The 18,815-nt window shown below is 42.8% G+C and overlaps 1 protein-coding gene across 1 annotated transcript in view; it reads right to left on the bottom strand.

Annotated features, from left to right (window-relative positions):
• Nucleotides 1-18,815, bottom strand: part of mllt3 (MLLT3 super elongation complex subunit) — a 47,467-nt gene that overhangs the window by 24,095 nt on the left and 4,557 nt on the right. Inside the window, exons 3-5 of the mRNA XM_084546817.1 lie at nucleotides 2,620-2,702; nucleotides 1,115-1,258; nucleotides 326-364 (exon numbers count right to left, since the gene is read on the bottom strand). Coding sequence (XP_084402943.1) covers nucleotides 326-364; nucleotides 1,115-1,258; nucleotides 2,620-2,702 — 266 coding nt within the window. The remainder of the gene's footprint in view (nucleotides 1-325; nucleotides 365-1,114; nucleotides 1,259-2,619; nucleotides 2,703-18,815) is intronic.

Below are 18,815 nucleotides of genomic sequence, written 5' to 3'. Positions count from 1 at the left end.
ATAGTTTCTCTTGTCTTACCTTCTTCTGTTTTTTGTATTTTGCACTGTTGTTTCCCATCTTATCTCGTCAACGATCCTACAAAATCCCTGACTTTGTGCAAGTGTACCTATAAGAATTCATCCTGGTTTGAAAGCAAAGGGTATTAACACCAAATGCATTTTTGCAAAAATTGATAAAACAATTATTAGTTGTATTTTTGAAGGCATTCTTGGTTGATACTTGTTTTTTTTGTCCCCTCACACCTGCCTAAAACCTTTGCACGGTCCTGTACGCTTCATCAGAAAAGTCATTCATGAATGTCCCAAAGTCTGCTGAAAATCTTACTTTTGATTCTTCTGAACTTCTCTTATGAGGATCCCGTTGCTGCGGAAGACGACAAAAGAGATGAACAATTAAAATACAAACACATTTTAGCTCAGGCAAGCGCTAGTTTAATATACCCGAGGAATACGGTGTAGAAAAATACTCTGTGCGGACTCTGAACTGTTCATTGATGAGGTTTCCTGACATGAGCGAATGTGACTTCCGACATGTTCTATGTCACCACTTGAGCGCTTTCTGAGGCTGAGAGAGGGGCGGGAGGCGGTGCAGGGCAAAATAAATAGAGAGCACTTAGCTCCAGTCATAAAACCTCGGGACTACAGGGGTCCTCTGGACGGGGGCCAACTGACTGATTGAAGCAGACACCGGGGAAAGGTGAACCGATGCCAGATTATCAGAACGGCTATACTTATCTTGGACAACAGGATCTGTTGATGAGCGCTGCTAAATGTAGAGTCACTGATTCTGCATTGTGCAAACCACAGATTAAACTGTGCTATCATGCAAAATAATTATGAAAGGATAAAATGTAGTAGACACTGGTCTGGTTTTAAAGCAGTCTCTTCAGAGTACTGATAAGAGAACATTTGGCATGCACAGTCTCGTCTCTTGAGAGCAACAGCTGGTGTGCCAAGAAAACAAATGTGACTTTGCTATTTACATATTTACATCACTGAAGCCTTATTAGTACACTGCGCAATCAAATACAAATCTTCTAACCCTTCGTAAAAGAGGGCAAATGAGACGCCTCACATAAAAAAAACAAATAAAAAAAAAAAGGCCACATGTTACCCCTCCGGCCTTCAGCAGCTTCCTGCGAAACTCCTCCGTCGGGTTGTTGAAGGTGAGCTTCTCACAGCGGAGATGATTGACAGGCGGGTGACCGTCCAGGTGGAGGAACAGGTCGTAATCAAAGCGGACTTTCTTCGGTTCTTCCTGCGGGAAAAATTGGCGAATCAAACACAAACAAAACAAAAAAAGAGAAAAGGAACAATGAAAACCAGTTCAGCAGCATTTTATACCAGTATGTTCTTATAGCACCACACCACGGCATCATTTCAAGACATAATTCAAACCCATTATTGGTCTGTGATGGCAAATAACGCCTGAATCTGTTGTAAGACCCTAGTCACAGTTTGGTTGATTGTTAATGTTGATGAATCCACTATCAGGAGAACACTAAACAACAAGGGTGATGGACAAAGACACTGCTCTCCAACAAGAACATTTCTGTAGTTTGATCAACATCATGTGGACATGCCAGAAGACTATAGGGACAATGATTAGTGGACAGATGAGACCAAAGTAGAATATTCTGGTTCAAATGAGAGGCGTCGTGTCTGAGCATCAGAACCTCATCCCTCCATCAATCATGGGGGTGCTAATGTCCTGGTTTGGGCCTGTTCTGCTGCATCTGGTCCCAGGACGTCTTGAACATCATTGATAGATCAACGAATTCTGAATTCTACCAGTGAACTCTAAAAGAAAATGTCAGGACATCTGTCCATGAGCTGAATCTGAAGAGAAACTAGGTCATGAAGCAAGACAACGAAACCAAGAACACAAGTGGTTCTACAAAAGAACGGTTAAAGAAGAACAAGATGAATGTTTAGGAACGGCCAAGTCAAAGTCCTGACCTTAATCCAATAGAAATGTTGTAGGAAGGACCTGAAGCAAGCAGTTGATGTGAGGAAACCCACCAACATCTCAGAACTGAAGTGGTTCTGTTCTGAGGAACGGGCTAAAAATCCTCCAAGCTGCTGTAGACGACAGATCAGCTGTTACCGGGAATGTTTAGCTGCTGTTGTTGCTGCACAAGGAGGTCACAGCAGCTACTGAAAACTCATGGATATGTACATGATTGATTTTCTTGAATGAATAAATCTACAAGTATAATATCTCCGTTTCATTTGTTTGATTGGGTTCCCTTCGTCTACTTTCAGGAAGGATACTGATCACACAATTGTTGTGTTACCACCGTTTCAGAACTATGAACAGCAGAGTTTTGTGTGTACTTTCCAATATCTGCCTTTTCTGGGCCCCATGGTGCTCTAGAGGTTCCTTTAAGATCTGATCCAGGCAATCCGATCGCAAGTGGCCAGCGTAAAAAGACAGGCGCGAACACCCTTAGGACGCACCGAGATCGCATTTAAGAGATCTGATCTCTGACCACATTTGGATGTGGTCTGGGTCACATTTGTCCGCATTCCTTTGGTGGCGTGAACGCACATTAAAGACCTCCTACATCCTCCTACGTTTAGACTATCAAAATAAACAGGTTGACCAGTTAAACGTACCTTGTTTTTGAAGTAAACTTCAATGGGCAAAATGAAGCCTGCGTATCCAGACTCCTCCACCTTGTATGGTGGGTCCTTGCACACTGAAATGAAAGGGAAATTCAAGGGAAGTTAAAGACAAGGTTAAATAAGACGTTTTAATTCATCTGGTCAATCATAAAATGCAGAGCTGCCCTCGTCCGTCTACAGTCTGGTGTCTGAAGCGGATTGGGTGCCCTGATAAATACTCTATTACGTTTATTTCCTTTAAACTCAAGCACCAGCATTAAGACAAGTTGCTTCGGCTTCATCTAGTACGTCACTAAACCTGCAGCTCTGTTCTCATGAGATTTTATCAAGTCCCTTTTCCAAGGCCTGCTCAGATGCACCTTAACGAAAAGGGCCGGGCTTAAATAAGAAGTTCAAGGTTTCCCCGCCTTCACCCCCGCCCCCATGGGACGTTAAAAGACAAACAAGCTAGGCTAGAGCTCAGGTGTTCCTCCTTGGAGGCGTGTTTGTCTGACTCCATCCCCGTGGACTTGTCAGAAACAGCCACTAATTAAGTTCATGCGAGTGTTTACCGGAGGAAGAGATAACTTCATTTATTTATTTTTTTATTTTAGGTAAAGTCGCTTCAATGCAGACTCCCAAACAAAAACTCCCATTTGGCTCTTGAACAGTAGACAATACAGTGACTGTAGCTGATAACGGGCTGCATTAATGGAGAATATATTCAGCAGGTCACATGTCACTTTAAGACGCCATATTTAAGAGCTTTTAAAACAACAACAACTGCTCCAGTGATTTTAAACAATGCACTGAAAGATTTCCCTTGACTTGTTTTGAGTAGTTCTCATGGAGAAGATGGCCAAAGTGACCCATTGCTTTGGCGACTACTATTTTGACATCATGTTTGGCAATTAGTAATTGGCATCCTGGCATTTTTTTGGAGCCATAAGTGACCATATCTGGATGACGGGTCATCCTTGGGGTCCAGACCAATCAAGCCGGGCATCTACCCAAAAATCTCTCTTTAAAAAGCTTCTGATTTCTACTTTATTATGGAATTATTCACAAAAAGGACAAAGAGCACAATGTTCAGAGGTGAATTTAGCCAACAACGTCATCATTTTGGACTGATTTAGCGTTAAATGAGAAAAGTTCATGATATTTTAATAGACGCCTGCATCAAGTGACCATTAGTGATACTGAACTTTAAGTTGCTTCTACAGAGGCTCCACCAATTAGACGCGACTGCTCCATCTTTTATGTACTATGGTAGTACTACTATGTCTTGTGGGAAGTGTAAGATTTTGAAGACAGTCAAGTAAAAACTACACAGCCCCAGACCACAAGAGAGGTCATTTAAGGTTATCTTTCTCTATAGAACAGGTCTATACCGCTGTAAAATATGCAGCGTCAACCCCGTAAAAACCAGACAACCCCCGTACCCCCCCAAAAAAAGTAGCCGTAAACCTGATAGTGAATAGAGAGTAAAAGTTAAGACTTCTCTCTTATAACTGAGCTTTTTTAAAAACATTTTTACTTGACATACATACTTTCTTGCACAAATAAATGCATGCACACACACTTTCACAAAACTGCATCATCAGGTGACTTGAAAACTTGTGAGCAGACGCCGATTTATTATTTAAGGGCACCAATAATATATTAAGTAAATCAAGGAGTGGAAAACCACTGCTAATTACATTTTCAAACCAAAGCGAGTCATGAAAACACAACTGAAAAACAATGTTGACACTATTTAAATCTAGAGATGTACGAAAAAAAAAGTGTCACGCTAAGAAAACCATGAGCGAACATCTCGTGCCATGGAGCTCAAAAGTTTTTTGGTCCAATAATCATTTCTGAAATTGCGCTGCACTGTTGTCAGGCCAAGAATGAGCATAAAGAAAACCACAAGGTAAACGTGTCACGGCTTTCTTAAGAATACCGCTGACAACAAGGCTTACAGTGATGAAGGAGACCTCTGGAACACCTTGAGTCATCCACAGTGCCGTCCAAGTCCTGGCATCAGTCTAGTCATTACCGCGCTCTCCCGTTTCATTTTGAAGCTTCGCCCCTTCACTGAGGACCGGTGATTGATGGCTCGGCTGACTACGCTGAGGTCGACCTCACCGCTGGGGCCAAGCCACCCAAAACCCAATACCAGTAAGCAAATATTATGGGTTAGAGTTAATTGTGCAAGAGGGTCAGGTTCAATTACACCCAGCTAAAAGGACCCATTCACAGAGACACCTTTACGCAAAAACCGGGGGTGGAGATGAGCAGAACCAGCTTGAACTGGAAGGAAAAATGTACACTGAAGCACATAAGCTCAGTGTTGGCGTTTATATATTTATTTTTTCATTGATAAAGTAGTTGAAATGATGTCATGCTAGTGTATTTTAGGCGTAGGTAAGGTAAAAAAAAACTACACAAATTATAAATAGAGGGCGACAGTGCACCTTCAACGTCAATACAACTTCAAATAGATATTTAATGAATATTTTAAAATGAATTACTGACTACTAACAATCTATTAGTGGCTAATAGATACGTCTCAATCAAGTTTTTTTGCCCCCAATCAAATACCGATCTTTGAATATTGAGTATTTACCGACCCGTGTCCCAATCTAGTCTTAAACTAAGTGTTAATTCAAAATTCCTGAAGGCTTTTCTGATCTTACTTATGCTCCAATCCAATCCAACTCCTGACTCCAGTACATATTTCTGTAAAAGTTAATGTAGTGTAGAGAGGGTAGCTCGTACCTTTTGTTCTCTACTCCAGAAATGTTCTGGTCATCCAACGCTGCCGTAAACTCCCTAACCCTCTCTGGAAGATTTTTCTCCTCGACGCCGTCTCCTGGAAACTTTTCTCGTCTTTTAAACGCAGCGTTCAATATTTGTTGTTGTTGTTTGTTTAGCCTTTGCTTGAGTGGACTCAACATATTCCATTTTTTTAATTTTTTTTTGGTGGCCAATCAAGTTGATTGTATTGAATGACGATCACGTACTACCACCTCGCCAAACAAACACATTGCGCAATTTACAAATTTCTATCAGACTGACTCAATTTCCCAGAATAAAGTGCTTCCACACAGCAGACATGTTTAGATGTTCGATTTTTGGCAGTTTTGACGCTAGCGATGCTTGGTTTGCGGCAGACCAGATCGGGCTTGGCTGACGACTGATACCGATCTACTACTACTACTAATCTGGACATCCCTACTTGCTAACATAGAAAACAGATGTGACAACCATTGGCGACATTATGGTATGTCACTAATAGGGATAGCCGCTATATTTGCTATATTGAAAAGTTTCATTGACAGAGGACGAAATACACGCCAATGCCGATATATCGGTGTTCGGTCAACAACTGGGACAAAACTGCCCAATAAATTAGTCTGACTTTATTAAAAACAAAACTGACAAAATACTTGATTAATTGAGCAGTAAATAAGCCTTGAAAACATTTTCCTAGTACATATCCCAAAGATTTGTTGGCTGTAGTTTCTCATTTGTGAAGAACCGAGTCTGATGTTTGCCACAAATGACAATAAAGTTATAATTTCAGACATTTTATTGACAAATTAGGTATTTGTTTGACTAAAGTTACATACTGGCATACGCATACACAAATTAACGTCAAAGTTGTTTCTAACGTTTAAATTCTCAAACGGTTTAGAAGGTAAACACCTCGTCTGACAGAACATTAATTAATCAGCATCTATTTAGTAAAGTGATATTTTTCAAAAGAATTATTCTCCAGCTTGAGGATTTGCTGCTTTTCTACTTTCAACTTTGAACTGTTGACTGAATAAAGCAGGATTGATTCCGGATAGTGTCATTGCTTTCATTATGTCTTAAAAACCAAACGATTCCAAAAAAAAAAAAAAAAAAAAAAGAAAAGGATGATGTCACTAAATGACTAACTGCGAAGGACAAGTGCAGCATCTAAGGGCCGGGGTCGAGTCGTTCAGGTTGAAAAGGTTACCGTTATCTGAAGGAGCGTCTGAGAGGCAGAGATGCACAAAGCGAGCACTGACCTGTAACAGAAAACCTGCCAGTGGTCACAGAAGCTTCCAACGAGGGAGGACAGGGCCACGTCGTTTATTAACGTGGCCTTGGGTTTAAGCGGAGGTGCCAATCACAGAACAATGCCAGTCACTACGTATTTGCCCTTTCTTCACAGACTGCTTTGTAATGAGGCCGGGCTAGACGTCGGGCCCGACTATAAAACAAAAGACGGGAAATAAGAAATTCTTTAGCGGAGGCTTGTGGCACAAATATGAACTCGTCCCGTCGATCTTCTATTAATCTCTCTTCCCGATGCCCAAAACATTCTCCACGACGAATTTTTTAAGGTGATTATTATCATTGTTTTAATGCGAGTCAGTTTGAAAACCAATGACACCAACGGGGCAGCACTATAAACCAGTTATTTGATATTTAATACAATTTCTAGCAGATTAATAAAAGACAAATGAATCGTTTGCCTTACTTTTAGATTTAAAACCAAAAACATCTGCTCAATTACGTTGGGTCTTGATTAAGCTAGGTCTCTTTAATTAAGGTTTCTGTATTGTTTGTAAATGCTCTTTATTTGCAAAAAACACCCCAAAATCCAAATAAATGAATAAATAATGAATAGAAATGCATAGTAATAGTAAAAAATAATTTAACTGAATAATCCAGATATCCAGAACTGCATATTGCCATCTCCACACATTGACTAGTCATGATATGAGTCGTATGGGGATTAGCAGCTAAATAAGAAATAGTTGTAGAGTCTCTGGTTGACTGGTTGAATGAACACACCATTAACGCTGTAGTTTTCTACAGCTCCACAGTCCTACAGGAAGTCTCCTGACCCAAACAACCTCACACTAATCAGCTAACAGCAAGACCCCCACCAAAACCAAACGGGGGTTCAAGATTAATCTGACGAGATGAGAGGCCATTCAGATCTGAATGGTAGCCAGTCTGGGCCAGTTTAAGGTCGAGTATGAGTCAGGAGGAACAGCATGAAATTCTTAATGCGGGGTCTTAACAGGCACAATGATTGGATCTGGGCAGTCCGAGACACATCGAGACAGGTGCGGACACCCCCAGGGACGCACTGAGAACGCGTTTAAAAGATCCGATCTCTGGCCACGTTTGTAGTTTTGCCTCGTTCATTCAGAAAACGAACACACTGCATTATAAGTGATCGCCTGAAAAGGGAAAAGCGCCGTAAATGATACCCGTTAGTATGAATCTAATCAAGAATGGACACAGTGGTTAGTGGCACAACGGCAAGAAGGTTCTGGGTTCTAATCCATGTGGAGTTTGCATGTTCTCCCTGTGTATGCGTGGGTTCTCTCCGCCCACCGTCCAAAGACATGCTCCTTAGGTTCATTGACGATCCTAAAATGGCCGTAGGTGTGAGCGTGAATGGTTGTGAGCCACAAAAATGGTTGGGAAACACAAAAACAGTACAGTTCTTGGTTCTGAAACAGCGGTAGAGATCCTTTAGAGACATCATCAGCTCTTAAAATATTCTACTACGCCCCAGATGATGATACAGAGCACAAAACTAAACTGAGATCGGATCTGGGGACGCATTTTAAAGCCAGGTGTGAACACGTACCTAAAACTGGTCACTGATCCAGATCAGATCTTAACAGAAGGTCTGAACAGGTCTTAGTTTTCATCATGTGAGGCGAAAACACCATATGCACATAAATAATGGACTTAAAACTCACACAGGTGTGTGTGTGAAGCCACACCCACCTCATGGGAACACAAACACAGATGTAGAGGGTGATTTGAGGATAGATGGGGGGGTTCTCCTTGTAACAGGTCCCACGCTGACACACCACACACTGTGGGATGGGACGAGCTGCCGTTACCAGCTGACCTCCCGCGAGAACCATTCTGCACGTACCGTATTCTCTGAGGTTTGACACTGCGTCATCTCAAGGGGGATTTCTGAAACCTGATATCTTCATGCGATGTATCTGTGATCAACCAACCTACCATTTTGCTCCCTTCTCCATTTTTAGGAATGCCTACGATTGAAGTGATAAATTATGGCTGTGTCCTGATACCGGTATCTAACATGCTACCACACCTGACACCACTTTGCTCCTTCAATACAAGCAATTTCGACAAAACATCCGGCTAAACAGCACACCATCATAGAAATCCCTGACGCTAACGACGCAAACGCTGGGGAGGCAAGGGAAACTGCCCCGAGACAACCCACATCTCTGTAAACCAGTAGATTGCTCTTGATGACAAAACCAAGAAATACTGTGAGATTCAAAGGCGTCGCCACATCACAGCAAAACGTACGACCACAACTTGTTGCAGGACGCTTCAGCGACGGTCAAGCTAGTGAGAGAGTGACCGACAGAGAGGGACAAGAGGGTGACTAAAGGAAATGTTTTACTGCAATAGCCTTTTCGTAAAAGGAAACACGAGAGAAGATTTCAGAGGAAACCTTTGGCTTCAGAGAAATACTATTAAATGCTGTTGGTTGGTGCTGACTTGCTGCCTGTTTTTATACAGGCTATACATATCTGCAGTGCCCAGTATGTAGCACATGAGCTGTCTGTTCTCAGCAGGTCAAGAATATAGATTTCATTACTTTCTACTGTGTTTTTATCAGTAACGTCATCAGCGACTAGTCTGTGTCGACTAAAAAATCTGAAGTTGTGCAACCCCTGGCCTGTACCCGGGGCTCCTCGCGCTACCCCAAACCCCACATGTTCGTAAATGCCGGCGAGTGGAAGACTATCGTAGTACAGCTGGGCTAAATCTGCTTCCTGTTCACCAACTGCTCTCAGATCATTGGGGGGGGGCGGGGGGGTAATGAAAAAGGTTATGGCACCATTAAAATCAAAAGGGGTTATCTAATCAGGAAGTTCTGCCAATTTTTAGATATATCCTGCTTTGCAAAGCTGCTACAGGCTCCGTCCATTAATCATCTGAGGAGAATTGCGGTACTGGATAACACACACGGCGACCGCTTGTTATAGTGTTGCTGCCTGGGATTTATTGCATCCGAGTATAAATTTTGGGTCTTATTGGAAATGTCTAGGATCACCAATACTGAAATGATTGATTATTTGGGGATATCCCTTCTGTTAATGGCAGAAAAAGTCAATTCTGACAAACAACCTCCAGTCCAGCCATTGGGATTTACTCAATTGTGGGAAACTTAACCACTAAAACAATCAGTTGATCGGTAGTTGTGGTAAATTATAACACAACGCTGAGATTTATTAAATCCGCTCATAAAAAGGCAAACCATGACACCTCCACTCGACTCACCAAACTCGGTCGCTTTCGGTGCGCGGAGCCGCAGTAAATAAAACGTTTTACGTCAGGGGCCGAGTGAGAAAGGAGTGAAAGAGCTGCCAACAGACGGCCCATATAAACCGCGCTTTAATAAACCACTTCCTCCAGCCGTCCTTTCATTGGCTGAACTAAGAAGAGCCGGCATTTACAGCTCAGTTCCTGTTATTTGGTGGTGGCTGCCCCCGTCTATCAGCGCCTCCTCCCCTTCCCCATCCTTTCATGCCACCACCACCACCACCACCAGCAGAAGCAGCAGCAGAGGCGGCAGAGGCAGCAGACAGCCTGCAGCTCTCATGGCTCTTGATTTCTTTGTGTTACACCTACATGAGTAGGTATTATTTCTGAGGAATCGTAAAACAATTACTGGCAAATTCCTGAAGCTCTTTGATTTCTGCCAGACACTGGAAGAGAGGGGGAGGACACGGAGGGGGGCCCCTTCACTTGTCTAAAATGTGCACAAAAAAAGCTAGTAAAGGTCCACACATCTTATCAAATTTCTTTACGGTTTGGATTTCAAGCAGCTGAATCAAAATAACTGGTCTTTCTGAAAGTCTGGGTTTGCTCTCCACGTTTCTAATAAAGCTTTATATCCCAGAATAGAAACCCTGGAGAATTTCTGTACCCAAGTCAAGCTATAAGGTCATGGTAGAAAAAAAAATAAAGCACCAATGTGTAGCCTTAACAGTAGCCGATGACTGAATTATGGATGTGGATTAAAAGCAGCAGCAGCAGCAGCAAATTCTAAAAAACCTGATCTGTTGTCATCACCGGTGTCACACTGACTTGGATTTTTGTCATCATGCACCTCCCCGCTGTACGAGGTTGTGTCCAAGCTCATACAGTGTGGGGTTTTATGGTTAAATTGCCAATGGTGCGTCATGCCGCAGAAACTATGAACGTGGATTTCTGCCCGTTTTTAATAGTGGACGCTTTGTCCTTTATTCCACTGACCTCATTGTTTGGTTGTTTTGGGTCGTTTCAGGTAAATAGAAGAACTATTTTCTGTTACTATGTGCTAAGGCCATCAATTCATTTAGTAGCTCAGATAAACTTAGTGACGGAGATGAAGAGAACCCAGTTATGCTGGGACACTGAAGCAGAACACTTGGCAAGAAGAAGCTTCCTGCATTAATCGTCTTTTTGTTTTTAACTCCCGTCTCTTTTTATGTCACTACAAAACCTTCCCTGTCCAATAGGTGGTTTAAACTTCTGCGTACGGTGGAAGCAGACGCTACGGGCCATCTTTGCCATTTTCAAATTGATTGTTTTGGATTAATAAAGATGGAACACATAGAGGAAGGGTTAACTGAGGAGGTTCGGAGATACAAACATTTGTGTGGCTCGTGTTCTGCGAGAAATTAACCCGACTCAGCGCGAACTAGCGTAGAGATGTCCCGATCGGATCGGATCGGATCAGATCAGATCGGTAGAGTTAGTTATTTTAGGTCTGTCATAAACCAAAACTACGTCCCTGTGTCAACAAAACATCTTATACCTTTTTGCTGCCAAGCTTTGAAGCTGCCAAAAAATCGAAGAACCAAAAATTTGTAAATTACGCAACGTGAATTTTTGGTGAGTACGAAGACAAAGTAGACGACTTCTTCTTTGTCTGCTTTAATGGCGGTTGCCTAGCGCGGTAGATGCCAGAAATCAAAGTAGTAGTAGAAGAAGAAGAAGAAGAAGAACTAAAATCACGTGACTAAACATGTCTACTCTGGTAAATGAAGTCAGTCAGATAGAAATTTGAAAATTATGCAACGTGGATGTTTGGCGAGGTGGTAGTAGTTGATCGTTAATCAGTACTACCGTCTTGAACCAACATCTACAAACAAAACATAAAACGTTGAGTCCACTTGTGCAAAAGCTGCACCTAAACAACAACAAACACTAAATGTTGTGTTTAAAAGAAGAGAAAAGTTTCCTCAAGATGGCGTTTAGGTGGCAAACATTATAGGGAGGGTTACGGAGTTGGACTAGCCCATTTCTGGAGTAGACAACAAAGGACCAAGCTACCTCACTACTCCTCGCTACGTTAGCTTCAACAGCTCTATTTATTGGATTTAACCAGTTGGACGGTGCACACGTGACCTAGTAGAACAAGTAAGAAAAGAAAAGCCTTTATGAATCTCCAGGATAGGACAGTTTGTTTACGTACGATCGGCCGATACTGAATAAAGATCTGTTTCTGTTCGGGACATCCCTATTGGAAGCTAATCTGATCTTATTTAAACCGGAAACGCAGGAAAAAGAAAAACATTCAAAAGCAAGAAACTGTGAGAAAATGTACCCAAGAAAATCTTAAATGATTGGAAAAAAAAAAAATAATAACAGTCACACATGATTATGGATGATGAACAGAGTATCCTGTGAAAGTCTGAGACATAATAGACCGTAAGTGAACAGTTGGACCTTGAAGGCGTAACGCATCGAACGTGGGAGCAACGAGAAGGCGGAAAGACTTTGACGAGGCCCAAATTGTTATGCAATTAAAACTGCTCACAGGGAAATGGAAGATGTGCAGGAACTCGTCCGATATTCGGTGGCTCAATTTGCAGACTTGCATGTCGCGCTACACCGGAGCCGCTGCGGCACCGTGAATTTCAACATGACAATTAAAAGAAATTGTGATCTAAAGAGTAGAGCTGTACTGTAATCGCTTGCAGGACAGTAGACTGCTCACCTACCTTGGTTACTATACGCCCGAGACAATAAGCACAGGTAGCATGTTACTCCTCCGGCCTGCGAGATTATCAATCCTCCAAACTCAGGCCGATCACATTAGCAAAGCCACAGCAAAGAGAAGAGGAATGCGCTGCAGCTTCTGAGACACATTTCAGCCCGAGGATCTGTATCTCATGTACAGGTCACTGCAGTGACTTGACTTATGTGGTATGCGCACACAAGCCACAAATTAAGCTCGAGCGGGAGGATGAGGGGAGTTAAAAGATTTCATGCGAGCGTTCCACGGAGCCCGGGAGATGGCCAGAGGCTAACATGTTGGGCCAATCATTAAGGAATCAATCTGTGGGCGAGTGTGTGTACGCTACGAGGGGGCTTATACCGCCGCCGCCAATCTGGCCCAGAGAACAGAAGAGTCTTTTCTTTAAGGAAAGGAGATACTCAGTATGACTTCAGTGTGTAATTTTCTGTCTCCGAGGCATGCCTTTTATAGAAATAATAAAAAATAAAAAATAAATCAGTGATAATGGTTCAGAAGCAACAACAAGCCCGGCTTTCAGTTCAGGAAGAACCGCTTCCAGGACGGAGACGGACACGCGAGTTAAATTTGAGGATAGCGTTTCTACTGAAAGACAGGACTGAAGCCACAAATCTCTACATTTTGCAATAAATAACGTCCCGGGCGAAGGGAAAAGTCCTGGGTTAGCCATGAGGGACGCATAAACATTGTAAAAGACAATAATTTTTTATGGGCTCACATAAACACATCACGGCCGTTCATAAATATGACGAGGTGCAGAGATGCTGGTGTTAAACACATGTGCCTGCGCTCATCCTCCGGACTAAGAAGAGGAAAAAAATGGGTGAGGAGGAAATTCTAACACGGAGCGTCACGATACCTGGTTTGATAGGAACGTGCAGTTCCGCCAAATCAAGCCGAGTTAACTCACAGTCGTACACCTCTTGTGCCAGTGATGCCTACAAGAAGTTATGGTCACCGCTAGGGACGTGGCGATTGAGGTGGTATCAGGATTCATCCAAGCCAGATCTTTTGAATTTATTTATTTTACGTAGGGAAAATTTTTGACCGAAAACCGAAAATGCACTTTTGGGCCTTTTTTGGCCGAAAATTGCTGCGGTTGTTGCTTGCATCATTACAATATTCTGTTTTGGCCGTGTTGTTTCGGCTGTGTTGTGAAAATGGCCCGTAAGTGCTTTTTCGGTTTTCGGACGAAAATTTTTGGTGCATCCCTAATTTTAGGTCTGCCGTAAACTGAAACCACAACTTTGCAGCGTCAAGAATGTCTTCTTCCTCTTTGTTGGCTAGTGTCAAAGATGCCACAAATTGAAGAAGAAGAAGAAGAAGAACCAGCTATGCAATGTGGATGTTTGGCGTAGTGGTAGTACGTGATCGTCATTCAATACTACCAACTTAATTATGCCGGAATACGCCGAGTACACTCAAAGGCAAAGGCTGCACAGAAACACCCAATGTTGCGTTTAAAAGAAGAGAAAAGTTTAATTGAGACAAAAACAGAGTTTATATGGTCACCACTAGGGGCGTCCCAATCGATCGAGGTATCAGGATTCATCCAAGCCAGATCTTTTTAATTTATTTTAGGTAGGGATGCACCAAAAATTTCGCCCGAAAACTGAAAATGCACTTTAGGGCCATTTCGGCCGAAAAATGCTGCGGTTGTTGCTTGCATCATCACAACGTGTTGTTTCGGCGATAAACTTTCGGTTTTCGGACAAAAATTTTCGGTGCATCCCTAATTTTAGGTCTGCCATAAACTGAAACCACATCTTTGCAGCGTCAAAATGTCTTCTTCCTCTTCGTTGGCTAGTGTCAAAGATGTCGCAAATTGAAGAGAAGAAGAAGAAGAAGAAGAAGAAGAAGAAGAGGAGGAGGAATCAATTATGCAATGTGGAGGTTTGGCGTAGGTGGTAGTACATGATCGTCACTCAATGTTTAAAAGAAGAGAAAAGTTTAATCGAAACAAAAAAAAAAATATTGCAGAGAGGGTTACAGAGTTTATAGAGCCAAGGTATGGAGCTACCCTCTCCTTGCTTCAAGGAGCAAGTAGCTCATATTTATTGGACTTAAAACAGTCGCACGGTGCAAACGTAATCTAGCAGAATACGTAAGACAAGAAAAGCCTTTATCGATCTGCAGGCTAGGACGTTTAGTTTATTTAAGATCGGATCGGGACTCGGATCGGCCTATACCGAATATCAAAATATCGGGACGTCCCTAGTCAGCACAGCAACGAAGAGAGGCGTGGCTCAGACTAAATCCTGGTTTACGCTCCTCCCACAGGTCTACACAGAGCTTGCACTGGTTGGTGTGTCGCTAAAATGCCAGTGGACGGCCAGTTCCTCCGGGTACGTCAAACGCCGGCGACTTTACGCAGAGGACATCAGCTGAACAGACGTCCCGTCAATGCGGCCAGGACACGTGTGTGTTCCCGCTACCTGATCTAAAGGAACGTGGTCAAACAAAGCTGCAGACCCTACACAACGGTTTAAAAATATACCTTTTTTCTAAATAAACAAACGGCGGATTCAGTGACCAATTTAGGCATAATCTCTCATTTCTAAACTAGCGTTATATATTCATGTCAGCTAAGATGAACTGGCCATTGTACAGTCGGGGTCAGGGAAAACCAAGACACCACCACCACCACCACACCCTATCTGAAGCATGGAAAGTCTTTTTTTTTTTCTTCTTTTCCTGTTATAACAAAGCCCGAAAAAAAAAAATGAACCTCTGCGGCTCATGTGTATCTTTCCTCCGCTGCACAGGCCACAAATCTCAAACTCTCTCCACCGAGCCGGCCCATTTCTTTCCCATTACGCCGTCTTACATCTTTCCATAAAAAAAAAAATAAAAAAAAGTGACAATCCTCTGAAATATCACAAACACCTTTGAAGAGATGCCATCTCCAGTGCAGATTAAATGGCAGCCCCGGCTCCAAATGAGGTGCTTAAGCAGCGTGAGTCGCCGCCACCGCCGCCGCTGTTGCCTATTGCCAAAATAGCACCACCCCCCCCAAACCGCCACCACCACCACCACCACCACCACCACCTTCACTGGTTCCAAAGAGCTTCTTTACCTCCATTTGTTCAAACGGCTTTGCCATTTGGCTGTCTCCATGGCGACGCCTCAACGCTGGCCCGTTAACCGCATGACAATAATGAAGCACGGCGGCGGCTTCACCGACTGATTCGTCATTAATCTTAATGTGCGTCTGGCAAGCTTCTCCAAAGCCGCACAACAAATCACTCAAATAAAAAAAAAAGAGAAAGAAAGAAAGAAAGAAAGCGTGGGAGGAAGTTTATCGCTACCTCATCCCCCGACTTTGCTTTCTGCAGCGGCTTCTGAAAAATCTGACAAAAGCGATGACGTGGACGATAAGATATCTGGAGCAATAAGGAAGCAGGGGAATCTGAGGTCGTATCAGCAAATAGTAAACATGCTGAATTAAACCTGCAACTGAGCCAGGTGGCATTTCATTTTTAAATCTGCAACTAGAGGGGTTGAAATATGATTACAGCCCCCCCATCTCTCTTTTTCTTTGAAAATCCTGACGGGCCATTGGGGATCCCTCGTTCATATAAGACAAACGCTTTCCTGCTGCCCTCCTAGGATCGTGAAGCAAAGGTTCACACACACATACACACCTAACCACCATTCATTCATCCATCAAACACTGCTGGCAGTTATGTAAAGAAAAGATCCAGGTGGAGACACCAGGAGACACAGCGGGGGTATTCAAAAACGTGCCGTGTCCAAAGAGAGAGAAAGGATTAAATGTTAAAAGTTTCTTATCTCTAAAGAAAAAGCTCCGCGTTTTTTTTTTTGACAAAGCAGGTGAAACGGGGAGAAGTGAAAACGATATTCCAGTCCATTTAGTCTCAGATGGGCTCTATCCTCCTCCTCCTCCTCCTCCTCCTCCTCCTCGGCACCGTCCCACTCCTCTCCTCGCACTAAATATCCAGTTTCCAAGGCTACACGGTGTGTAACCAATCGCTATTTTCCCTCAACGCTCCACACACAAATATTCCTGCCGTTTATAATAAAAAGTTTATGATAAATACAAAAAAAAAAAAAAAGGTGATTGTTCTCGGTGTTTAAATGCCTCCACTATTATGTCAGCAACGATGTGTGACGAGCAAGTGAAAGGTCTACCCTTACAAAAAATATAAATAAATAAATGAGTACAGTTTACTCTTTCAACCGCAGTCTTATTGTCTTATTATTAAAAGACAAACGAGTGGGCGAGAAAGTGAAAACAAAGCAGCTTTCTCGTAGTTAACCGTCTAGCTGACTGAAAGGCAGAGGCTGGTAGCAGCAGTCATTAATTATCTTTCACAAAATTTGCAAAAATTTTATAAAATTTTCACTGGATTTAGTGAAGCATTCAGTTATCTCATAGTTGTTCAAACAACCGTCCAAAACCAAAAAAGGCAATTCGGCTAATTCGAGCCTGGGAACATCGGTTTATCTGCTGTAAACCGATCAGGCATAACATTATGACCACCTTCCTAATATTGTGTAGATCTCCAAAACAGTTGTGACTCATCAGAGGATGGACATGTGCCTTCTGAGGGTGTCCTGTGGTGTCTGGCATCAGGATGTTGTTAATGAGGGGGCCTTTGAGGGGAGGGGCCTCTGTGGACCATCCCACAGATACTTGATCAGTTTGGGATCTAGTGAATTTGGAGGCCAGGTCAACACCTTGTGCTGTTCTTCACGTTCTTCTTCTTCTTCTTCTTTGAGTTGTCCCTAAAGCGTTTGGCTGCTGCAGGCACCCCCACCCCATTGGTATGGGGTGGGGGTGCCTGGTCTGGTCTAGATGGGTGCTACATGTCTAAGTAACATCCACACCAATGAATGAATGCCAGGTCCAAAAGCTTCCCAGCAGAACACTGAATCGTCACAAGATGGTCAATGTTCCTTATTACTACTACTGTCAGTGGTCATAATGTTGTGGCTGATTGTTGTACACCATTTTATAAAGCACAAAAAAAAATATTAAAAGACCAAGTCTGTTAAATATCTTGTTTTATCAACACAAGAAAATCTAGAAATAATCATAAAATGTCCTAAACTCTGAGCACATATCAAGCTCCAGTTTGTGGATTTTTAACTTCACCTTAACGGCACCTCTGCTGGACAGATGTTTCTAAACCTCTGCCTTTGTTGTGATCCATTTTGACAAACAGAAACTCTTGCACATGTTAGAAAAGTACCAGGGACGGATATTGAGGACACAAACCAGTGAATAATCTTATTTCTCTGCAAAGTAATCCACCAGAATTCAAGCTAATGTTGTTTATTCGTGGCTCAAAAAACGTCACGCTCATACTTCCGCTGGTCTTTAACACTCGGGCCTTTGTTTGAACTAAAAAAAACACTTGGACTTGAAGATCCAGGAGATCAGGAAGCTCTTTGGTTTCGTAATTTGTCACCACGTTAGAGACACCCGGGGCCCCAGAAAACACTTAACCGGCGCAGGAAAGATCTCACGGCACGTGTCATGGCGCGAGACTTATTGAAGGTTAAGCATTCTCCTGCTGGGCTTTTAGTCCGTGGTCGTGGAGGTACGCGTCTCATTTATCAAGACGAGGAGCTGAGACGTGCAGAGACAAAGATTCAGAGAAAGCAGAGGACGTGTTTGGTAGCTTGTGATCAAAGGCCTTTTTTTTCTGGAGACATGTGAAGCTTTGAAGGTTCATTAATCAGCTGAGCATGAGTCGGATTCATAGGCGGCCTGGAGGCTCTGTAGTTGCCGTGTGAATCGCAACTGTTCACAGGTTCTTGAGTCCAATGTTTCTGAGCTGGATAGTCATCGTTCATCGTTACACGTAGACGCCGAAACCTACGTACGTAGCCTACGTCGGTGCTAGCTTTTTATTCTTGTGCGTTCGTCAGTCTGGCTCGCTCTGTAACAACTACTCCCAAACACTAGTTGGCGCTTTTGCCAGTCGGGTTCACTTTTGTTTCTACTTCCTGCTTCACTTTCAACAATGGCAACTGAAACTTTTGCCGAAATTTCGCCGAAGACGAGTCGTACGAATGTTTGTCTCTCCGAACCTCCTCAGTTAACCTTTCCTCCATGTGTTCCATCTTTATTGATCCAAAACAATCAATTAGAAAATTGCGAAACAGCCACAAATACCAA

Source organism: Chelon labrosus (genome assembly GCF_963514085.1).
Source record: "Chelon labrosus genome assembly, chromosome: 1".
NCBI lineage: Eukaryota > Metazoa > Chordata > Actinopteri > Mugiliformes > Mugilidae > Chelon > Chelon labrosus.
This window is presented reverse-complemented; position numbering and strand designations above follow the sequence as displayed.